The 23,797-nt window shown below is 39.3% G+C and overlaps 1 protein-coding gene across 2 annotated transcripts; it reads right to left on the reverse strand.

Moving 5' to 3' along the window:
* Positions 1-435: 435 nt before the first annotated feature.
* On the reverse strand, positions 436-12,023 carry LOC108267324 (aquaporin-4). 2 transcript variants are annotated; one of them, XM_017471354.3, is made up of 5 exons: positions 11,906-12,023; positions 9,706-10,120; positions 8,990-9,154; positions 7,911-7,991; positions 436-3,871 (listed from the first exon to the last, which is right to left on the reverse strand). In XM_017471354.3, the coding sequence occupies exons 2-5, from the start codon at positions 10,087-10,089 to the stop codon at positions 3,599-3,601; spliced, it is 903 nt and encodes a 300-aa protein (XP_017326843.1). In that variant the 5' UTR covers positions 10,090-10,120; positions 11,906-12,023; the 3' UTR covers positions 436-3,598. The 2 variants fall into 2 exon arrangements, with proteins under 2 accessions (XP_017326843.1, XP_017326842.1); XM_017471353.3 differs by having other exon boundaries at positions 11,902-12,005.
* Between the last annotated feature and the right edge of the window lie 11,774 nt (positions 12,024-23,797).

Below are 23,797 nucleotides of genomic sequence, written 5' to 3' on the forward strand. Positions count from 1 at the left end.
TCACTGCCAATATTCCAATGCTGCAATGCAACTAAAAATAACAACACGTCTATTTTTGGGACGTTCACCAGCACACAATGTGACATCCACTCACAGTCGAGAGAGCTGTTTGAATCCTCTTGTTTTTCTTTCTTAAACCGATCATTATTTCAGCTTTATTACTGATAGTGATTCAATCTGATCTGGACTTCCGAAATTTTGCGCATGAAAATACCAATTCCATTAAACTCCCATCTCATGTCTTTATCTCATTTCTTTCATCTCATTTCTCATTCTCTCAGTGCTCAGAGGGGGTGAAGATCAGAGGACATTGAGACAATGTTAATTCCTTTTGCCAGATCACCCCCCCCCCCCCCCCCCAAAAAAAAAAAAAAAAAAAAAAACATTTTCTTGAGGTGTGCCACTGTTCTGTAAAGAAACGACATCTTCTCTTGATATAATCATAAGACAATTTTAATTCAGTTTGAGACAAATTTAAGCCAAAATTATACAATGATGATGATAATACACCTCTGATTATCATAGAAATGCAGTTCAATAGCTTATGGAGCTGTGAGACGGAAGTGTGTGATAGTCTGTGCAACATTATATTCCACAGAAGCAGGTTTTAACACTGTATACTAACCGCTTATCTGTATTTGGTCCTGCAGTCCATAAACCTTAAACATAATGAAATCTACCATGGCTATGATGGCTGATCTTAAATCATTTCTCTACAACAAAGCATTTAAAGGAGTAATGTAGATGCAAAAAAAAAAAAAAGAAAGAAAGAAAAACATTTCCAGGGGACTTTGGTACTCGTAACATTCATACTGCAGTCATACGACAAAGAAATTACGGAATTAATACATGAATAAATGTGTCTATGAATTATGACAAAAGAGAAATTATATATTGTCCCATTTTGTTCATCCACTTTGTCTACATTTCCTGTATTGAAGGTGTTTTTATGTACAGTGCCCTCCACTAATATTGGCACCCTTGGTAAATATGAGCAAAGAAGGCTGTGAGAATTTGTCTTTATTGTTTAACCTTTCGATCTTTTGTTTAAAAAAAAAATCACAAAAATACTCTGCTCTCATGGATATCAAACAATTGCAAACACAACACAGGTTTATCACAAAATATATTTTTTTAAAAATAGATGTGCAACAATTATTGGCACCCTTTTAGTCAATACTTTGTGCTACGTCCCCTTGCCAAGATAACAGCTCTGAGTCTTCTTCTATAATGCCTGATGAGTTTGGAGAATACATGGCAAGGGGTCTGAAGTTCCAGTCATGTCTGGCAAACTGAAGACGCTCAAGTTTGTTTTTGGATGAGAGTACAGGCTATTTTCTTGAAACCCTTCCCAACAACTTGTGGTGATGGAGGTGACTTCAGATTGTAGTTTTAGAGACTTTCTGACCCCAAGACACAACTAACTTCTGCAATTCTCCAGCTGTGATCCTTGGAGATTTTTTATCCACTCGAACCGTCCTCTTCACAGTGCGTCGAGACGATATAGACACACGTCCAATTCCAGGTCGATTCATAACATTTACAGTTGACTGGAACTTCTTAATTATTGCCCTGATGGTGTTAATGGGCGTTTTCAATGCTTGAGCTATTTTCTTATAGCCACGCCCCATTTTGTGAAGCTCAACAACCTTTTGCTGCACATCACAGCTATATTCCTCGGTCTTACCCATTGTTATGAATGACTAAGGGAATTTGGCCTGTGTGTTACCTCATGTTTATACCCCTGTGAAACCGGAAGTCATGGTTGAACATTTCCTGTTCCTAGTCACCCAGCTGTACTAAAAAAATATAAAATATCAATATCAATATACTCCAAATATATTTTTTTTTCATATGAATTAGTAGGGGTGCAAATAATTGTTGCACACCTATATTCACCTATATTCAACATATATTCAACAAAGATATTTTTTGATAAACCTGTGTTTTGCTTGCAATTGTTTGATATTCAACAGAGCAGAGTATTTTTGTGAATTTGTTAAAAAAAAAGATCAAAAAGTTAAACAATAAAGACAATTTTTCACAGCCATCTTTGCTCCTATTTACCAACGGTGCCAATATTAGTAGAGGGCACTGTATCTGAAATATATTCTAATCTATACACAACTTTCAAATAATCACATAATTTGTTGTTTAAATTTAAGTTAATATTACATTTAGAACAAAATTGAAAGCTAATGCTGCTCCAGGGCAACGTGAGACAAATCCAGAGTGATAAAAGAATCAACATACAGTATTAGCTGCCAAGTCATTCAGTGCTAATAATTCATTCAATACTTATTAGAAATCAGTCAATCTTGCGAGTTCCCATATTGCGCATTCTATCAGTTATTTATGACAGATTATGGAGGTTAGCATTCATCATTTTAGCCAACAATTCCAGCTAGCTTCCACTGATTGTTAAGTGTTGAGAGCTTGGGTCAGTGAAAGTGGGGCGTGGTACATTGACTATATAGATTTTTGCAACCGGTTGTTTGAGAAGCAAAAACAAAAAAAGAAAAAATATATATTTTGAGGTGATTGCTTGGCAAAATACAGTCTAGATCTAAAATTCGATGCTAACAGCAATAAACTGAGGCTTTTCAACATGATGATCCTACTGAGCTGCCGTAGTCCCTGACTCCATACATTATCATTATTATTATTTCAGTTAATGCAGTGTGCTGTAATTTTCTTAATAAGCACAGAATCAGCTTTCTATACACGTTGTGAATTTAATCCAGTTAGGTCGGGGTGAGAGCTGGATTAGTGGGATTTTTATAGTATGAAGATGATTGGATGAAGAGTGTGGGGAATATTATCAGTCAGACATGGCTGTGATGGTGGACAAGAAAGCATAACGTTCATTAACACGGACATACAGCGTTCATTCGTTCAACCCTGACTGCCTGGTCAGGATTGAGGTGGTTTAAATTAGGCTGCTAGTTTGTTTTTATTTTGGGAAACAGAATGAATCAAATTTGTTAGAATATATTGCAGGCAGATAAATAAAAATAATAACTGTGTGAGAGGGATTTTTTTTTTTTTTAAAAAAAAGGTCTTGAGATGAGACCAGTCATGAGTGATGTAGCTGAGGGTGAGGAACTGTTAGAATTCACAGGACATGCTGACAGTCCTGGCATTTTTAAGTTTTATTGAGGGCTTTGAGGAGCAGATTGGTAGGGTTCAATAATAAAAAAAATAATAATAAATAAATAAAAAACTGTCCTATTTAGGCAACGCCCACTTTGGGTTGGCATTGTGTTACGCCCCTAGAAGAAACTTGCAGAGTTCTTGTGTTGAACTGAACACAAGTAGGACACATGTCAGCTCAAATACACTTTGCTGGATGTGCTGGAAGGACGGGTTCTCCTGGGGACAAGCCAAAAGCCAAAAATGCTGTGTTAATAATGAAGATAAATTTAGTATATACAATATATTTAGGTAAAGTGGTTCCAGCATGCTTTTAGTGATCATCAACCAGCATGATTTCATTCATTGTTAGCCACATTAGCATTGGATAAAGTTCAGAATCCCTTGGCATACTGATGATGGAGACATGTTACACATTGGTCTCCTTCACCAGCATGACTGCTAGTCATACAGAGGACAACCCGTCACCCGGGACATCCAGTAAAGCCTCCTTTTTCTCCCCTTTCTCCATATCTGAAGAAGAAACGGGGCTGATCGTAATATCATCTGGCTCTCCAGCATGCTGGCTGTTGGAACACTCCACCTCTTTGTATTTTCCGGATGAATCTTTGATGAACATCTCTTTGCAGCATTTCTTCAGTTCAGTGTCTGGACAGTACAGGTACTCGTACATTGCAGCTGCCAGAATGCCACCTAGAATGGGCCCGACCCAATACACCTACAAGAAAGGTAGAACAAGCATTACATTTGCTAGCTTTGTAAAGTACACAGGGTTAAATCTAGCACCTCAATGGGTTCTTCAGTTTGTCCAAAAATAGAACTTGTTTACCCAACCAAAAGCAGGATCCACCCAAAGAACCCATGAGAAACAGTTTACCTAAGAGTGTACAATACTGAACTAGAACCATTAACCATCCAAAGAACCTTACCAACACATACACCATTGGGTCTTCAGCTTATCCATCTGGAGGAACCTTACAAGGTTCTTTGTCTGATGCCCCCTTTAGGAAGCTAAAAACCCATACCTCACCTAAAGAACCACTGAGGAGCCTTTTTTATTATAAAGGTCTATGAAAATGTATCTCCAAAATTTAAATCCCCCCAAAAAGCCTAAATCTACGTAGAACTCTATAGAATAATTCAGTTCGTCCTTCTGGCAGAACACTCTAAGGTTCTTTCTGAAACTCTACAGCATAAGCTCTTTAGCAAGTTAAGAACTTTTAACAATACTTTACAACTTTTAATCAATACATATTTTCTAAAATTAATTTAAAGGTTTATCCATATTTTAACCAAGCTGTGGTACAGTAGGTGATTCCCTGTACTACTGTCACATGGCTCCACCCCTCATCCTGAAACAACCAATGCTCTTAGAAAAGAAATGGTTAAATCTAGAACACTAAAGGGTTCTTTGTCATGAGTCTCAAGGGGAACCCCTAAAGCATATATGTGAACCCTACAGCAGTGGGGATTTAAAGATGGTTCCAAGTAGAAATCCTTTATGAAACAAAGAACCCTTAACTATCCAGAAGACTTTTGGAGCTCTTGTTTCTAAGACAGCATGTTCATATTTCCACTATACACATAAAAGTTTGGTACCATTCTTTACCAGTTACTCGTGTTTGTTTTGGCTTCTGTTCTAGTCTTGTCTCCTCCCCTGTCCTGTCATTGGTTTGTTGTCTGATTGTTTTCACCTGTTCTGTGTTTAACTCTAATTAGTGCATCTAATACCCTGCTGTGTCAAAGATTATTTTTACATTTTACATTATTCTGAATAAGACGTATAATATTCCGATTAAAGTGTTTACATGAGTCACTTTTAGAATATTTCATTTATGTTCCTGTTTTATGTGTTATAGAACATAGATCGATTAACGGCACGCGCCACGCCGTCCGACGTTCCCTCCAGGATTTCACGTATCGACATACAGTTGGTCTTCGTTACGGAACCGTATACAGTTTTTAAGTGTTTCATGTTTAATTTTACGGAAGCTTCAATTGCAGTTAATTATTTGTCGTGCTGTACGTGCCAATAGACGACTGCTTGAAGCCGTGGGCTGCGTCCCAAACCGCGTACTAACATACTATGTAGTAGCTGATATACGGTTTGGGATGCAGCCGTGCTCTCTTGTTTGCCATAAAACGGTTGAGCGCTGCCGTGTGTGTACGTGTCCTGTCGCACAATGCGGTGAAATCTCCCACACGACGTTAATAGTGTGATTAAGGTGTGTACATGTCTGTAACGCACGTCGATAATGCGACTATTTAGGAATTACTCTACATGTCTTAATTTGATTTGTGTTTACTTCAAGTATGACTTTAATCGGATTAAGGTGATTAAAAATTGCTGTTTACATGCTAGGGTCTTAATCAGAGTATCGTCTTAATAAGGTTAATATCGGATTATTGTTGTCCATGTAAACGTACTGAATGTCTCATTGAGAAGTCTTATCATGCTTATTCTGGGTTACATAGCACTTCATGGATTTGACCCTAGTTCCCATTCCTCAATTTTTTTTTTCTGAGCACATTCTGCACACAGGGTTTGATAGTCTTATGTAACAGGCTGGGCCCAAGTGATGTTGCCGAGTCATTGGGAACATATGGGTAATGTGACACCATTCTTAATTATAGCAGCACACATACTGTAGTAATCTGTTTCTTACACTCAGGTTGCCTCTGACCACAGCAACAGATCACTACATTATTAGGATGGGTAGTATAGTCCAGGTATGTATAGCTAACTTTGTAGTTATTGGCCAAATAGAATGAAACAAGCAGTGCTTGGATTAGCACCTGATTAGCCAGGCAGGCTAGCAATGGATTATCCACAGCCCCACTGTCAGGGTGAAAATGGGGAAGGTTGTCCTGTGATTGGGATCAAAGGGATCCAATGGCTTGTGGAAAAAAAAAAAGCCTGCTTGTTAAAAGAAAATGTAGGTCTTATCCAAGTCATTGGAAGTTATTCCTTAATCAATGATCTGAGTGTTTAAAATAAACTATAAACTCAATCTTTTCCTAGGCATTTCAAACTATTCTTACATCAACAAATTAGTATGTTTGTTTTGTGTGTCAGTTTTGTCATAACTGGCTATGCAGAACGAGATGACAGAAAGTTAGATTGCTACTAACATGAATTAACAATAGCCACTATAGATTCTGGGAGTTGGGGCTTCATGTGCATGGGCATGGATGGGAAATGGGGTCAAAGAACAACAAATACTTACAGCCACTACAGCCCAATATGTACAGACAAGTGACAAATTAAGGGGGGTGGGGGGTGGTAGCTCTTCTATGCTCTGGGAGGCATTCATTAATTTTTTTCTGTAATGGTTTGGGGTCCACTTGTCTTGTTAAAGGGAAGTGTTACTGGCAATCAATACAACGTTCTTTTGACTGATCACCGTTATCTTATGATAAAGTCCTGATGGTAGTGGTCTCTTCCTTGATGATCCCACCTCCATCCAGAGGCTCAGTGAATGTTTTGATGAGGATAACAACATTGTAAATCATATGCAGTCACCAGATCTCAACCCACATGAACACCTGTGGAGACCTTGGAACAACAGTGCTCCACAACCATCATCAGAACACCATCAAAGTAAAGAAGGGTGTTCATTGCTCCAGAACTGTTCCAGAGACTATATTTGTAGAGTATATAACAAGGTGCACTGAAGCTGCTCTAGTGGTATCTGGTGCCCTGACACTTTATGTTGTTTTCTTCCTTTAACCAGTCATCAGTATGTACCTATAAGGGGCAGAGAAATGTAGAATACCCGGTTCGTGGTTCACTTTCCCAGTGGTCTTGTGAGAAGTTTTTTTTTAAATTCTGCTTGGCTAGTTCTGTCTCTGCTTTATGTAAACCCCCAAACATTAAGCTCTTGGACTGAGGTCATGGCCTATGGCTATGGTCCCAGAGCTGCAAGGGTGTGCTACTATGTCCCAGTGCTAATTATCTCATATGATATTTACCATACCCTTGATGAGTTGAACCAGCTGTGCTGGTGTAATGGAAAAAAAAAAAAAAAAAACTACCTGTAATTTCAGACATCGATGGATTGCCACTGTTATCATATCAGCCCTCCAGTATAGGTTAAAAAAAGAAAGATGTCCCCATGATCAATAAATTCCAAACAAGATTTAATGCTTAGTTACTCCATTCATGGTATAGACAACTGAACAGTGTTTGGCACGTATCCTTCCCCAGTTATGTGGTGAAACTGTACAGAACTAGAGTGATGGCTGAGATTGGGTTCAAACAAAATGAGCTGTAATGCTGCAATTCACCAAGTATTGAACTGATCACCCCCTACTCCATTGGCTTCAGGAGTATTGGCAAGAATCTGTCAACATTTCATTTGTCATTTCAAGTAACCTGGTATCAGTAGCGACATTTTGATTGCCTTATCAACCTTATATAAAGGTAGCCATGCTCTGGAGCACCGAGAGATCAAATTAATTGTTCCTGGCAGGAGGACGTGGATATGTGACCTTATTGGATTACACTTAGTGGTACCTTCTCTGCATTCCCATAGCATTCCCATATGGCATAATTATGCTCCTGGCTAAATTCTGAGGTAGTACATGGGTTCAACTTTAGCATGCTATAACAAGTGGTAAAACTGTGGTTGTAAAATTACTACAAATGTATAGTTAATGAATGATTTCAGAATATATGCAATGCTGTATCTCAGAGTACCAAGTAGTGATCAAGCAAGATGGCTGCTGTTTTTTTTTTGTTGTTTTTTTTTTCTTACCCAGTGGCTTTCCCAGCTTAACGTGATGACTGCAGGTCCAAAAGAGCGAGCAGGGTTCATGCTGGCTCCGGTGTAAGGGATCTGCAACAGGACACAACTTGAGATATGGGTGTGGCTTCATGGTACAAGTCATTAGCATTCCAGACATGCAAGACCCTGGTATTTCTGTTCATCGCTTACATTCTAATGGAAAATTATAGAAACAAGATCTCCTTTCCAATCCGTACTCTTATCGAGGAGCGCTGATACAGTGCTGTACAGAATAAAAAAAGCCTAATTATAAAATTATAAAATGTATTTTATTGTTTTTCTTGCATTGTAGACATATTCATGACACCTCGTTTCAGTGTTTCCATACTCAAGCTGCAGCTTTGCTGGTATAAACTCCCTGATGAGCTTGTGGAATGAAATAAACTCATTTACAGAATCAAATGAGCTGGCTAACTGTATTTCCCGGTAGACAATGCTGCTTAACACCTTTCTCTTAAGTGTCTAAATTGGCAAACTCAGTCTAAATCTTAATTTGTTCGAACATTTCAAAGGAAAAGCCAAGAAACACCAAGGGGAAGAAGAAACAAAGTGATGTGTTTGATAGTGCTGTATCTGGGCAGGGCTATGAGGAAACTCCATAGAGAATTGACTTTTGGGAGTCAGTTGCTATGGTCGCACCGACTGTTCAGGTAACACCGAGAGACGTCAGAGGTCTCCGAATGAGAATTGTTTTTAAAGATTTTGGAGCAGTTTAATCCTGCAACAGATCTACTTTTAGTTAATCTACTAGATCTACTTCATTTATAATAGCAGACAACCCTTTGCCTTCGGATCTATCCGCAAAGGCAACATAACAAACAAAGTATCTTGTATCCAGATACTGTAATAAAGATATGTTATGTGTTGTGTGATGAAGGCTTAGATCCAAGATGTGCAGAAGGGCTGATCTCAAAATTTCTTAGAATTTTCAAACAGGAAGCTGCTGGGGTTTTTGTCCCCACTGCTTTACCAAACCTTACAGCACTCAATACTGCTTGATGAGATGGATCAGCACCGAAAATTCCCACTGGAGTCGTATGTTGACTAACCGCAAAAAGATGGCCGATGACTACGGCAATACCGATGGCGAGGCTGGCTGAACCTTTGAGGTCATTTCGTTTGTTGTCGCAGGTGGCGAACACGGTGAAGACAAGTTCAAACGTGATCAGCAGCTCCACAACCAGGGCGTGACCCACTGAGATACTTGATTTCACCTGATCAAAGACAGAGAACAGGTTTGCAGGTACATAGTACGTAATCCAGTTCAGAGCAGCTGATTGACCAAATCCATACATTCACTATGAGTCTTAAACCAGTGTTTCTCAAATCAAAATCATGATGTGTGCATCACCCTACGTTCACACTATCAAGTAACAAGTCGCCCATGCTTGTAGTTTGTCTCTTGTAGGTGTATAGTGTCCATTTAAATAGGAACTAATTGCAGGTAGGAACTAACATGGAGAACTGAAGAAACTTCGGACCTCACGTGTCATAGGATTGGTCTGAGGATTCAATCGAGCCAGTTATTTGGATTTGTCACTTTATCGGCTATTACCGAATTGGCATAGAAATCTCAATTCGAATTATGTTTGATCAATGGTTGCCTGTTGCTTGCAAGTGTGATCGCAGGGTAAGAATTGTCTTGTATTTCCAGATCTGGGTCATAGAATCATTTGTGGCATACAGACAGTGGCTAATATAAAAAAGTTCAGTCTAAATAATACTAAACCACGTTGAAAAAGTCTGAGCATAAAGCACATCTTACTGTTGTAACTCCTAAACTGCCTTGAACAGCACTTGGTGTAACCAGGAAGAGAATCCCTGCCCCGGTGATGGCGCCCAAACACTGTGCAAGTATGTAAAACAAGGCCTTGGCGAGACTGAGCTTTCTCGTGACTAGCATGGCAGCAGTGACCGCCGGGTTTATGTGGCCTCCACTGATATGAGCAAAACACTGCACCATGGTAGCGATGCTCAACCCAAAACAGAGCGAGATGAGCACCAGGTCAGCAGGTGGCGGATTCTCCTTGTCCGGTGCCCAGTTGATGGTTGAGCCGAGACTAATAAGTACAAAGATTAACGTGGCTAAGAATTCACCAGAGACCGCACGCCAGAATGCTTTCGTCCAAATGCCTTTAAAAGCTGCCATGATGCTCTCACATCTGCACAATTGTAGGCACCTGGAGGGAAAAAGAAAAACAAGCCACCATTCAGTTCATACACCAATGTTCAGCCATTCAGCACTGCTACTACCTGGTGAGATTGGGTTTCTCATCCTGAGGCTTGATTCTAATCAAACCGTTTCAGGTCATTAATTATGCGTTGTTAAATGTCAACTCAAACTGAAATAGTTTTGCTGTGTTCTAATCGCTTTGTCCTACTTGGGTTGTCCTGGTGTCTATCTTCCTTTCGCTCATATAAACAATACAGATTTTCAATACTGCACTGCTATATCTTACATTGCGCCCTTGATCTCTAAAACTTTTAAGATAGCTTGTGTTTTCATTTAATACATGGGCCTAGCTAAGGGGTGGCCAGTGATACCCTAGCATGAAGCATGGGCGCCCTAGTAAAACATTCTTCTTATTATTCTTCTTCTTATTATTATTATTGTTGTTGTTGTTGTCAGTCCAGTTACCAATGTCATACTATGTGAAACTGAGTGATTTGGTAAATCTCACCATGATTGGCTGAAGAATAAAGTATCACCCACTACACCTCTGGGAAATTTGAAATATGAACGCTCTTTTCATCAACTGTCCAATGAGGAATGTCCACAATTGTAATGTCATGCAAGCACAAGTGAGTTTAGCTACAGTAGCTACCACAGAAGCAAACTATTCCCTGTTCTTACTGAACACAACAAACAAACAGATGAGAATACATTGTTCAGATTATTATTATTATTATTTTTTTTTAACGTTGTCGATATCCATTATGTGGCAGCATAGCATTGGATTTCTTCAGTGTGTTATTTGCTACAGATAAAGATACTGAATCAAGGGTCAGTGCTACAGTATATCATAAGATGTAGCCTAATATTGTTAGCTATGATATTTTGTGCCGTTTATGTCCAGTAGAGATTCTACCCAGGCCCTACACAGATTTTCTATGGATGCAGATGAGTATTTTGCTTCTGCCTAGATCACCAGTGCCACCCCTGTAAACAACCATAAAAGATTATAACGGTAAACATGAACAATTAACGACTAATCACAATTATTTTACCTTTAGTAAGCATAAAGCCCAAACCCTTAAAATCTTGTTCTCACATATATTAACATAGTTTAATTCTCAATCCTTACACAACCACACTACATCTCCTGACACAATCACACGTTTGTGATAAAGTATACAATCTCTTCAGCCTAAGAAAATATTGTCCTTTATGGCATTGTACATGATAACACACGTCTCCCCGTACCTGAATACATATATAAGTCTTATCTCTAAAAGAAAAACACAAATGTTAGCATTGTAGTTTCAGCTCCTTCTTTCTGACTTCACAGAGCTTCAGTCCACTGGACAAATTATTATCATTTTTAATTCTTCCTGCATTTTCCATAGTCTTATTGTTTGTAATTAAAGCATGTAAGAAGCTTGGAGAACCTGATCATTTTAACTACCATAGTCATAAACATGTGCTTATTATTATTTTATTATTATTATTATTATTGTTATTTAGCTTTTCAATTAGGTAAATTAAATTTTAAATAATAGTGATAATAATAATAATAATAATAATAATAATAATAATAATAATAATAATAATAATAATTAGGTAGATTATGTCATAATAAACATGCTAAGAGTTGCTGTTAAGTAACCAGCTCAACAGTAGGCAGATTTTTTAATGCAAAGCTCATTTAAATGCTGCATTCGGCTATTCAATAGCGTGATAATAATAATAATAATAATAATAATAATAATAATAATAATAATAATAATAATAAACACTCACGTACGAACAGCGGGTGTGTGTGCTGAAGGATGCACGAGCGCAGGAGAGGAAGCGTCACACTCACACATTGTGCAGCGCGCGCCCTGCACGGGGATTTATCCCGGTGCCACAGAGGGTATCAGCCCCGCGAGACTGAAATGAAGGACGCGAGCTGGAGGCGGGGTTTAAATAAACCACGCCCACTAGGTCACTTCAGTAAAGACTGAAAATTCTTGAAAACTATGCAGCGATTTCCACCCCCCCCCCATTTCTTGTAAATAAAATTCTGTTGTCTAATCTAGTTTTAGAAACGTCACTAAACACTAACATTAAATATGTAAGAGATTTGTTTTTCTTATTTTTGATATTTTTTTTATTTTCCCTGTGTAGTCAAAAGCTCGTTTATTATATGTATAACCCTGTACCACCTCTGAATAATAATAATAATAATAATAATAATAATAATAATAATAATAATAATAATAATAATAATAATAATAACACTGTGTGAAGTGTGTTTTTATTTAATCTTATACTGTGGGATAATTAAAAATGTTTAAATATAATAAATGTGTGTATTGAATGGAATTGATTCAATATGTATTACATAAACATACACCTATAAACAAATAAATTAAAAGCATACATACACTTTGGGTCAAGGTTCTTTTTTTTTGTCAAAGTGTACGTATTTGTTTATTTATTTGCTTGTCATTTAAGATAAACATACAAACAAATGCATAAATAGTAGTTATAATAGTGTGTGTGTGTGTGTGTGTGTGTGTGTGTGTGTGTGGGGGGGGGGGGGGGGGTGACACTCAGTCTTTTGCCTGACAAAGACACTCACAAAACATATTTGACAGTTGGGGCCTAATTCTAAAATCACCAGAAACCAAGTGTACAAGAGCTTTGTCTCGTTGCCATCACAAAATAAAAACGTTTAAACCTCGAGTAACGTAGTCACGGAGGGTGTGTACATTTTTCACACTACATTAATGATGGGGATCCTTATAGACTGTGGAACAGATATGTACTCAGTGTGTCTCCACCCATTTATTTCACATTGGAGTACAACCATTTTTCTTTTTTACCATTACGGACGAAACACCCGTTTCTTTTAAAACATCATCTTTAAGTGTTTTTTCTACCTCCTAAAGAACCCTCGGACTTAAGAGACGATCCTCGGAGTTGTTGACGCCCTGCTCGGGGTTAAACGACGACGTCTTTACAATATCTTCATGAAGAAAATGTCAAACTAACATCGTGGGTTTTTTTCTTGGAGCAGAAGTCAGGTCCTCTCTCATTTCAACAGGCCATCTTATTAGCATTAGGGGTATTAGGATTTCTCGGAGCAGACCGTGTAACAGATAGTTGCAGAGTTTCAACGTCTTAACCATTATTTAAGCACTGACATGCACGACCCTCGCCTTAGTTCGTTAACATAAACACATTTGTAAGCATTCTGTTCAGCAAAAATACCAGAAATCATATGTCTCTGTCTCACATAGACAGACAACTGCCAGGAAAGATCACACGTTCAGTGTATCAGAGGTCATAAATGTACACGACTTGACTGTCAGCCAGCGGGACATGGGATGTCAAAGCCTAGACAAACACTTATGTATTTAGCGACAGTTCTGTGTAAGTATCCTCGTTAGCGAACCATTTTCTGAAAACTTGTTTACAGTTGAAACAAAACGCACGATTCATTTAAACAGCCCTTTTAAACGTTTTACCTCCTAAAGGGTTATGTTTAGAAGGGGTGTAAAAACATTTTTTTTTTTTTTAATTTCTTTGGCCATATCGACGGTTTATCTGCTTCAGGGGTTTTATTTCAGTAAATGTTTATTCAAAGTCACGCCGTTCTCCCAAACACGTAATCAACAGTTGTTTTCATTTATTTCACAATCAAACATTCTACTCATATATATATTATGATATACATTCAACCATCATGCTTTTTCTAACACTGTAGTTACACAAAACGAAATCCCCCACATAGTAACACACACGTATACTCGATATTAACCATTTGATACAGACGTATTTCACCTAAACCATCCTTAAGCGTCAAAATAAAACAATAACACAGAACAAACATTCTCTTATACCACAAAAAGATATACTGGGAGAAACACGTTTCACAACAGTCTCATTAACCCCCAAAATACACAAAACACACACCCCCAGGAAAGGGAGGACACAACCCAGACATACAGGTACCAGAATGACCCACTGATACAGTCGAGAGGGTTACCCCTCCACCCCCGGTCTTAAATTAGGTTATCTACAGAACTGTCGGTCAGGGGAACATAAGCACACTACTTTGATTGACAGTTTGACAGAAAGTGTATGATATAACTACTATACATACATAGGGAATTATTTTTTTTTACTTGTTTCTAGATTTTGGCCTAATCTTAAAAAAAATGTTTAAAAATATATTATTTTATGCATTTCTTTTGTATTTTCTTGAGCTTACATGAATATAACAAAAAAAAAATGAACACGTGCACACACACACACACACACACATACACACATTCATAACTTTAAAGAAAGGTGTACTGGATAAGTAACAGTGTACACAGTTATCTTGCACTAATTTACTCCTATATCAGCTAACCTAATATAAATAATTTTCGCTACTGGTTTTTGGCCAGTTCTTGTCGATTCTGGGTCTCTGCTGAGGATATTCAACTGTTTTCCCCCCGGTTGAAATAATCAACACTGCTCCCTGAGTCAGCGTGGGCATGTTAGAGCAGAAAATGCAGGCCGGTGTGCAGAGCGGAGGGAATCGAGCACCACTGGTACGGCCTGCACCCGTCTCACTGCTGCTCCAGCATTGTTTAATGTCAGTTCTGTCAAGGACGGCAGGTTTGGCTTTGGGTTTGTGTGACTTTCATCTGATAACGTAAACGTTTGTTAGGTTTAGCTCAAGCAGAGAATTTCTTATTGTTCCTCTGTAACTTTCCATAGTTACTGCGGAAATAAAGAAAAGATTGAAGGAAGGAAGGAAGGAAGGAAGGGAAAGGAAGAAATGAAAGATAGGAAGGAAGACAAAAAAGAAAAGAAATAAAGCAACAAAGGAAGTAAGGAAGTGAGGAAAATTAGAAAGAGAGGAAGGAATGAAGGAAGAAAAGGGTGGAAAGGAAAGGAAGGAAAGGGAAGGAAGGAATACACGGACATCAGAATATTTTAAAACAGATGGAGTCTATCGTCCAACACTGAGACACGTCCATCCTGCCTCAGTGTTGAATGTAACGCACGTGTCAGGAAACTGGATTAACTTAATCAAATATTATTCCGCACTTGCCTTATCTCACACGGTTCCACTGACATTCACGTGTGTTTGTTTGGGGTTTGCTGATTTGGGATTTATCAGTAGCGGCTGGTGTAAGTGTGCTAGCTAATGGGCTATACTCTTCCGGCTGGAGGAGAAGAAGAAGAAAAATATTTGTCACATATACATTTCAGCACAGTGAAATGAAATTCTTTTCTTCACATACCCCATAATAGCAGGAAGTCAGGGTCAGAGATGATACAGCGCCCCCTGGAGCAGAGAGTGTTAAGGGTCTTGCTCAAGAGCCCAACAGTGGCAGCACTGGGGCTTGAACCCCCAAAGTTCTGACCAGTAACCTAAAGACTTAACCTTGCACCACCATTGCCTTGTAACATCCGTTAAGGCCCTGCGCTGTTATTTCATATAACGAAGACTCAATGACTCGACATGAATTTGCTTGGTTGCATTTTCCTAACATCACAGGGCTTTGAGTAAATCTTCATGAATTAAAAATGAGCAATGTGTTTGCTTTGTGCCAGACACTGGGGAATTAGGAAATGCCATTTCAAAGCTGGTTCTTTGCTCAGAGGAACCTTAATATGCTTATGTATTATTTGAGTGCTTTTAAAAAGATATACATAACATTTATCATGTGCATAAAAAAGATAGACGCAACAGAGAAATCCGGCAGGTGAAATGTTATTAAAGGAATTCTGAAGTTAAGCGGTTAGCATATTTTGCCGTCAGTTTCTTTAAGTATTATTGATTATATTATGATACTTAAATATATATTCTGCTCAATTAATGAGGATTTAAAAAAAAAAAAGGGTTCTTAAAGGGTACTTTGTGCAATGTGCAGTAGTGGGAGGCAGGATGCAAGTTTGCAAATGTAAGATGCTTTTTTATTAAGGGTAGGCTTTACACACAATCATCAGCTGAGGCTTAGGACCAAAAAAACACCATACTTGAGAAACAAGGTTCTAAGACTTCACATGGATGAACAGAAACAACTGTAACTAATCAGAGACACGGAACAGGTGAACACATTAGAGTAGTCACTGAACGGTATGGACACTTTAAAAAAAAAAATATATATATTATCCCATTTGGGAAACTTTTAAAGGTTTTTTTTTGTATAACCTTTATAACCAAAGGCTATAGGAAGACCACTTTTAGAAAAGGTTCCACATAATTCCCGTTTAGAATGCACTCTACTGAGAACCTTATTGATGCACAATAGGCTTTACAAAGGCTACACTCTAGAAGGGTTCAATCTACTAGTGTTTTTTTTTTTTTTTTTTTGCCTTTTTAGAACAACTGAGTGTTTTCTTATCAGAGAGATCTCCAAGTGGAACCATTTTAGGAAGCTAAGGACTCATAACGATCCATTACAGAACCATCGAAAAGATTACGGGACAATTATTAAGCCTTAAAGTCCTACTTTTAGGCCTAAAAGGCTAAGTTTTTAAGGTTGTTACTCAACCAGCGCAGTAGTCAACAACAAAAAAAATACTTTACTATTTTAAATAACATTAAATGCAAGAGCACTGTTGTTTCAAAACCGGAGGTGAGACAGAAGCAGGTGCAGATCGATGTCTTTATTCGTAAACAGGACAAGCAGACAAAAGACAGGAAACGCAGTCTACACTGGACAAGATCAACGAGGTTAAACATAGAACTAAAGTCGAGGCATGGAACGAGAGCAGGACACGAAAATAAGACCGCTTAGCGTGCGTAACGTATTCATCATTACATTCAGTGGTTCAAATAATACTGCGCGAAGTACAACGTAACACGCAGGCTTTAAATGGCAAACACAATCAAACTAAAACACAGACAGCTGGGGCAAATCACGACACACCCTCAAACATCAACCAATGCTTAAACAGAAGGAGAACCAAAACCAAAACAAAGGCACGTGTCCATATGCAACAGTTCCGTCTCGTGCACGCGCGCTCTCTACAGCCGCGCCGCAGTGCCACCTGCCAGCGGGAGCGTAACAACTGTAAAACCGGATAATAATTTAACTCAAAAAATCTGAGGAAACGAATTACCTCTCAATTTTTAAGTTGATAAATCAATTTCTTTAAGCCAAATACACTTAAATATAACAAAAATAAAGTTTAAATGACAAAGTTTGAATTAAATTTCAACACACTACTCTCGGGCCTCCCGGGCAGCTTCATCAAAGCCATTCAAATGATTCAGAATGCAGCAGCACGCCTCGTCCCGAAATCCCAAGAGAACCTATGAGAAAACCACTGGCTTCCTGTAGACGCCCGTATCAAATTCAAGGCCTTGATGCTCACCTACAAGACCTTGTCTGGAACAGCGCCCCCTACCTCAACTCTCTCCTGAAGGTTTACGTTCCCTCACGCGATCTGCGATCGATTAGTGACCGACGCTTAGTAGTGCCTACTCAGCGTGGCTCAAGATCCCTTTCAGAACCTTCACACTAACCGTCCCTCAGTGGTGGAATGAACTTCCAACCTCAATCCGGACCACGGAATCTCTCACCATCTTCCAAAAACAGCTAAAGACCCACCTCGTCCGTGAACACCTAACCAACCCCTAAAAAACAAACAAAAAAACAAGCCTTACTCTGGCTCTTACACCTCACACTTTGCTTCTCTAGAACTCAATTAAAGCTCTTGTACGGTAGCACTACTTGTATTGTTCTCCGCTTGATATATCGCTTCGCTTGTATTTCCTCATTTGTAAGTCACTTTGGATAAAAGCGTCTGCTAAAGGAATAAATGTAAACGTACTTCAGATACAGTAGATGGCGCATCATATATACTAAGTTTGACATCTTGTTTACAACCATAACAGAAATCTTTTTATGTCTGTCAATAACATATTATATCGCATTATAATGGTCCACATAATGTACCATTATAAAACCAAGACATGCCGCTGTATGTTTGCCAAACGATATCTTGACGTAAGACGTACGTAAGTAAGGGAATAATACGCTTAGTGGCATGTTGTTATAGGTAATTAATCACCTTTGAGAATGATAACAGTAACCCTTCACATTAGGCCGCATCACACCACCCTGCCATCGATTAATTTCCCGTAACATCATACCGCTACGTTTTTATTCATTACTTAGCTTGTCTATCTCCTTCATTGATTTATTATATGATGTTGCATCAGTCAAAGCATACCCAAACACAAAAGCGCAAACTTTTCCTATAGTTACAGAGACATTCTTCCCGAAGGCAGAAGCAAAGGATCGTTGGTAGAATCACCAGACACTGTAAAGATCCTAGTCGGTCATGCTTGATTGGAGCAGAGCACTCCTCCTCATTAGGACCTGCACGCTCAGCTCCCCAGCGTCCTGCAGAGAGCTGAAGTCGGACTCGCCGCATTAGCCGTCGACCTGACATCAGGCCAAAAGCACTACGTGCTTGCCAAAGGCAGCACATGAAAGCGAGATGTGAGCTTGAGTTTTATTGAAGAAAATGAAGGAGATGGGACTGTCGTCTCACTGAAACACACCGAAACAGCCCTGTTTTCCAGGAACTAGCCATCAGAATGAAATAACAGGCTGAGGCTTGTCAGATTTGATTATTGTGGCGATGTGGAGGTCCTTCTCTCTCTTCCTCTCTCTCTCTCTCAAACCGACACACACACACACACACACATATACACACATATACGATTCTCAACAATACATGAGTTAGGAGATGGAAACAGTATGAGAAGGCGCATTCCACAGTTAACCTCATTAGTTTCAGGCTCAGAGGAGCTTCACAATCCACACGTCTGCCTGACGAGTCTTTTAAAGCCTCAATTAGGGGGTGAACTACAACAAGTGGCTCCTCCACCAGCGGCTTTTCTGAAACGTTTAGAGAAAAGGTACTCAGATACAGTGAAACTCACGAGCTTCTGAGGACCGAAGTAGAGAAAAATAAATGGTTTATTATTAATTTGTCTTCAAAGTTCAACTCAACTGTATTTGTAAAGCGCTTTTAACAATGGACATTGCCTCAAAGCAGCTTTACAGAAACATGTGAAAGTGGTAGAAACGTGTATACTATATACTGTATTCATCCATTCATTCATTCATAAGTGCATATGAGTGCTTTGTCCTGGGAACACTGGATGTGAGGTGGGAATACATTCTGGATGAGACAACACACATTCACACACATTCGTAGGGGAAATTTAGATTCGCCCATCCACCTACATGTACTGTATGTATTAATAACGTGGGAGGAGCCTGGAGAACCCATATGGTTCTGTCTGCAACCATGCAGCTGTAATACACTGAAATATATTGTTCTCTTTCCTTCATTTCAGATTTTCCCCTTTATTTCAGGCTGGTTGTACGTCTTGAGAAGGTCAGCTGTCAGTCTAGCTGAATGGGCGGGATCAGCTAATCTTATTGGTTTATGGTTTATTGTTACGAGAAACGTCGTCATTTGATTAACTCTGACAGATGCACATCATGTGCCTGAGCTTCCTGTTTCTTAAATTCCAGAAAAGGAAGAAAAAAATATATATAACAGAATATAAAAATACAGTAAGGGGCGGAAGATTTTGTTTTAAAGACTTCATTTTCTTCTTTGATCCTCTGTAGTCAGTGATGTTACAAGATTAAATAAATAAATAAATAAATAAATAAATAAAAACCTCTAAAGATGATTGTTTGGACATTGTCACATTACGCCGGTCTCTGCATAAATGAGGTCATTTAAAAAATTTGAACCTAATCTTATGAGAAATGTATATGAGTTTGAACATCATGGGACAATGTGGTTGAATTCTGCTTGATTTTTGTGATGAAAGTTACTGGACACGCCCCTAAGCCCTTATCTCTTCTTTCAAAAAAATAATCTCTTCTGTGTCTGTTACTCTCTATGTTCCTGAGTCCCTGTTCTTTCTCTCTTTCTCTATATTCCTCAGTCTCTCTCGCTCTTTCTCTTTCTCTCTCTCTTTGTCCATAAGTCCCTTTTCTCTCTTTCTCTCTTTGTCCTTTGGTGTCTTCTATCCCTCTGTCCCTCTATCTTGTTCTCTCTGTCTCTTTCTTTCTCTCCCTCATTCAATTATCCCTCTCTTTCTATTCATGTTTGTCTCTATCTCTTTATCGCTCTGTCCGTTTTCTCTCTCTCATTCTCTGTACATTCCTCAGTTTCACTACGTTCTCTCTCTCTCTCTCTCTCTCTCTCTCTCTCTCTCTCTCTCTCTCTCTCTCTCTCTCTTCCTATTAGTCCGTAATTTCCCTTTTCTCTCTTTTTCTTTCTCTCTATGTCCCTTGGTGTTATCTATCTCTCTGTCCCTCAGCCTTTTTCTCTCTGTCTCTTTCTTTCTCTCCCTTATTCTCTTTTCTCTTTCTTTCTATTAATGTCTTTTCTCTTTATCGCTTGGTCCGTTTTCTCTCTCTCATTCTCTGTACATTCCTCAGTTTCTTTACTCTCTCTCTCTCTCTCTCTCTCTCTCTCTCTCTCTCTCTCTCTCTCTCTCTCTCTCTCTCTCTCTCTCTCTCCCCATGGCTCTCTGAAATGGCATCACTCTCCTCTCTCCTCATGGGGGCTCCAAATCCAAACCCAACTCAGTGTCAGTAATTTAGTCCATTATTAATGACTCTGTAAAAGATATGTGTGTGTGTGTGTGTGTGTGTGTGTGTGTGTGTGTGTGTGTGTGTGTGTGTGTGTGTGTGTGTGTGTGGCTCCAGGAAAAAATAACTTTGATTGTATTTCATCACTTTCTGTAAACAGTAAATGGCAATGCCAATAAGAACTGATGTCCCGTCCCCCCCGTCCTCCCCTTCATTCCAGCTGTCTTGCCTCCTCAGAAGGCCACCGGATGTCACTGTGAAACTGAGAGCTCCACATAAATATGATTGGTGGTGTTTATTAAGATATAGATGTCTGACAAACACGCATCTTTGAAAGCATTTTCTCGGAAGAGCAGACAATATATCGCTGGCAGGAAATCAAGGCCAGTGTCCTCTTAAATTCCAGATAGATCTCCGCTAATAAGCTGTTTCAGGAATGTTCTGAAGCTCTTCAAATCAGATTTATGAAAAAGCCCTTCCTCACACGCCACTTTTATTCAAAGCATTACTAATTGAACCACCACCACCACCACCAACAACAACAACAACAAAAAGCCACAGAAACACAAAGCCTCATTCCAGTTTGAACCTCTGACATTCAGAAGCATTTGAAGCTCATGTCAGATTCTCTGTCTTTGTCCTTTTCTTTTATTCTTCTTTTAAATACTGAGATTGAGGATCTGAGGGATGTTTGTACCCACGTGTACTCATCCGCACACGTTTTTTTTTTTTTTTTGAAGCTTCTCATCTTTTCACGCACACCCAACGCAGATGCATTCCACGTATGATTAAGTGCTCATTCCACAGACTGATTCGCTGTGCTCAGGTTGTTAATTAACTCACAAACTGGACTTGACCTTGTCTGCAAGCATAAAAAGCTGCACTCGATTGCCACAGCAATGAACCGTCCCGCAATTATAGATGAAAGTCCCTTTGTGCAGGGACGCTCCGTTCCATTTTCTAGTCCCTCGATGAGAAAATGGCCTCCGTACCTGCAATTGCAATCCCTACTCTCTGGATCAATTTAACGTGGGGTGAAAAAAAGAGGTTTCATGTTTGCGAAGAATGGAAATGAAGAACGGAACAGTGGCACAGCACGGACTTTTTACACGGTTTGGCTTCATGAGCTTGGCCACAATTCTGCACCTAAAAGGGTTTGTTTTTGTTTTTTGGTGAAGATGTGACTGAGCAATCTAAATGTCTGTATCTACTAAATTGCTGTTTATTTACTCGATCTAAAATGCCCTGCAGTAGGTTAGTGTCCAGAGAGTTTTTGAGTATTTGAAAGAAAGTGAGGGCCAAGAAAAGAAAATACAACATCCGTGTTGACATCAAGGTCAAAATTTTAAAGAAATAACAATAATAAAATAAACAATTGGAAAGATTCTGTGTACAATTTCCATTCAATTAAGAAGAAAAAAAAATCACTTAAGCTTAACATTTGTTCATGTTTGTGCTTATGGAAGCGAGTTTTCCATGAAGGATTACTACATTTAAAATAAAATGCACACACGTGACAGAACAATCTAAACAACCAACGAGTCTATTCCTCTCAAGTCTAGACATTTGACCTTGCTGTGACCTTGACCTTGTTTAGATTGATGGTGGTGTAGTGGCGCAGTGGGCATCACTTCACAGCTCCAGGCTCCTCGTTCGATCTCCTTAGCTCAGCTTACTGTCGGTGTAGGGTTTCACATCAACTCCCTGTGTCCATGTGGGTTTCCTGTGGGTTTTCATAAAAACATGCCAATAGGTGGATTGGTAGGATAAATCGCCCTGAGGTGTGAATGAGTATATGAACGTGTGTAACTGGCGTCCTATCTAGTGCGTATTCCTACCTAACACTCAGTGGACTGGTTCCAGATCCACTGCAATAGTGCTTAAGATGTTGGACTTCTGATGAGAAGGTCGTGAGTTCAAATCCCAGCTAAGCTGCCACTGTTGGACCCTTGAGCGAGGCCCTTAATGCTCAACTGTGGCAGTGGTGGTTGGATGGTTGAGGCTCTGGGTCGGGGGTTCAAGCCCCAGCACTGCCAAGCTGCCACTATTTGAGAAGGCCCTTAACCCTCTCTGCTCCAGGGGGCGCTGACTCAGCACTCTGACCCCAACTTCCTGACATGTTGGAACATGCAAAGAAAAAAGAATTTCATTGTGCTGTAATGTATACGTGACCATTAAAGACTCGTTATCATTAACTGCTCACTTGTATTTGCATTTCACTCTGGATAAGGGCATCTGCTAAGTATGAATTCTAGCTCCAACCCTAACATTACCTTTCATTGGTTTTATGGAAGCCAGAGGTTACACTTTCTCAGTTTGGGCTTTTATAGTGTTGTACAACCAGTTTGACTATTTGTGTCCATTTGTGTTTAATGATTTAGTAGAAGCTTTCATCCAGAAAAAAACAAAAACAAACAAAAAAAACCCCCAAAAGCCAAAGTGATTCGAGCTGGCAAGACAAGCATTAATTGTTAAGCGTGGCAGCTTCACGGTGCCAGGATTTGAACTCACAACCTCCTTATAACCACCATTCAATAATTCAATTTATTGAACAGGCCTAGAACATTTCCTCCAGTACACTGAGAACCTGACTGTGGATATTATTAACAGATGCAAACTGCTGCAAATGCTAGACTAGTTTTGGAAGGAAAAATGACTTGCATTGTAATCTAAATAACATTATCTTCGACAGTGTTGTCCATGTTGCTTCATTTCCTCTTTGGTTAACAGTCTCCTACATTACCTCCCCACAATGCTGTTCGACTAGCTGCTGATACTGGTTTCCACTGGATTTACCGCAACTCTTACTTCATCTCTACCCGACGACAGCGATGCAGCAGCGCTGTAATCCGGCTCTCTTCATCTGACCACGCTGTTCAAACCAATCAGCTTCCTAACTCGTCTCCAGCATCCGTGCTAACACTCTCGTCATCTCGTAGAGCGCTAACCCGTCTCTAGCGTATCTCTAGCCGCGTTGCATTCCGGGACTTTAAATCCAATACGTGTTCTCTCTCCATCACTTCTACGCTGGATTTCTCATTAATATGACATCCTTGGAAAATGGCGAG

This window comes from Ictalurus punctatus, chromosome 7 (genome assembly GCF_001660625.3).
Source record: "Ictalurus punctatus breed USDA103 chromosome 7, Coco_2.0, whole genome shotgun sequence".
NCBI lineage: Eukaryota > Metazoa > Chordata > Actinopteri > Siluriformes > Ictaluridae > Ictalurus > Ictalurus punctatus.

What these genes read in the sequence shown, in the direction of transcription:
- LOC108267324 (XM_017471353.3), bottom strand. Translation starts at nt 11,969, where the DNA reads ATGTGTGAGTGTGACGCTTCCTCTCCTGCGCTCGTGCATCCTTCAGCA. An exon ending in TCATCGGCCATCTTTTTGCG is followed by an intron (nt 7,992 to 8,989) that starts GTTAGTCAACAT and finishes GTCCTGTTGCAG; the next exon opens with ATCCCTTACACCGGAGCCAG. An exon ending in TAAGCTGGGAAAGCCACTGG is followed by an intron (nt 3,872 to 7,910) that starts GTAAGAAAAAAA and finishes CCTTTCTTGTAG; the next exon opens with GTGTATTGGGTCGGGCCCAT.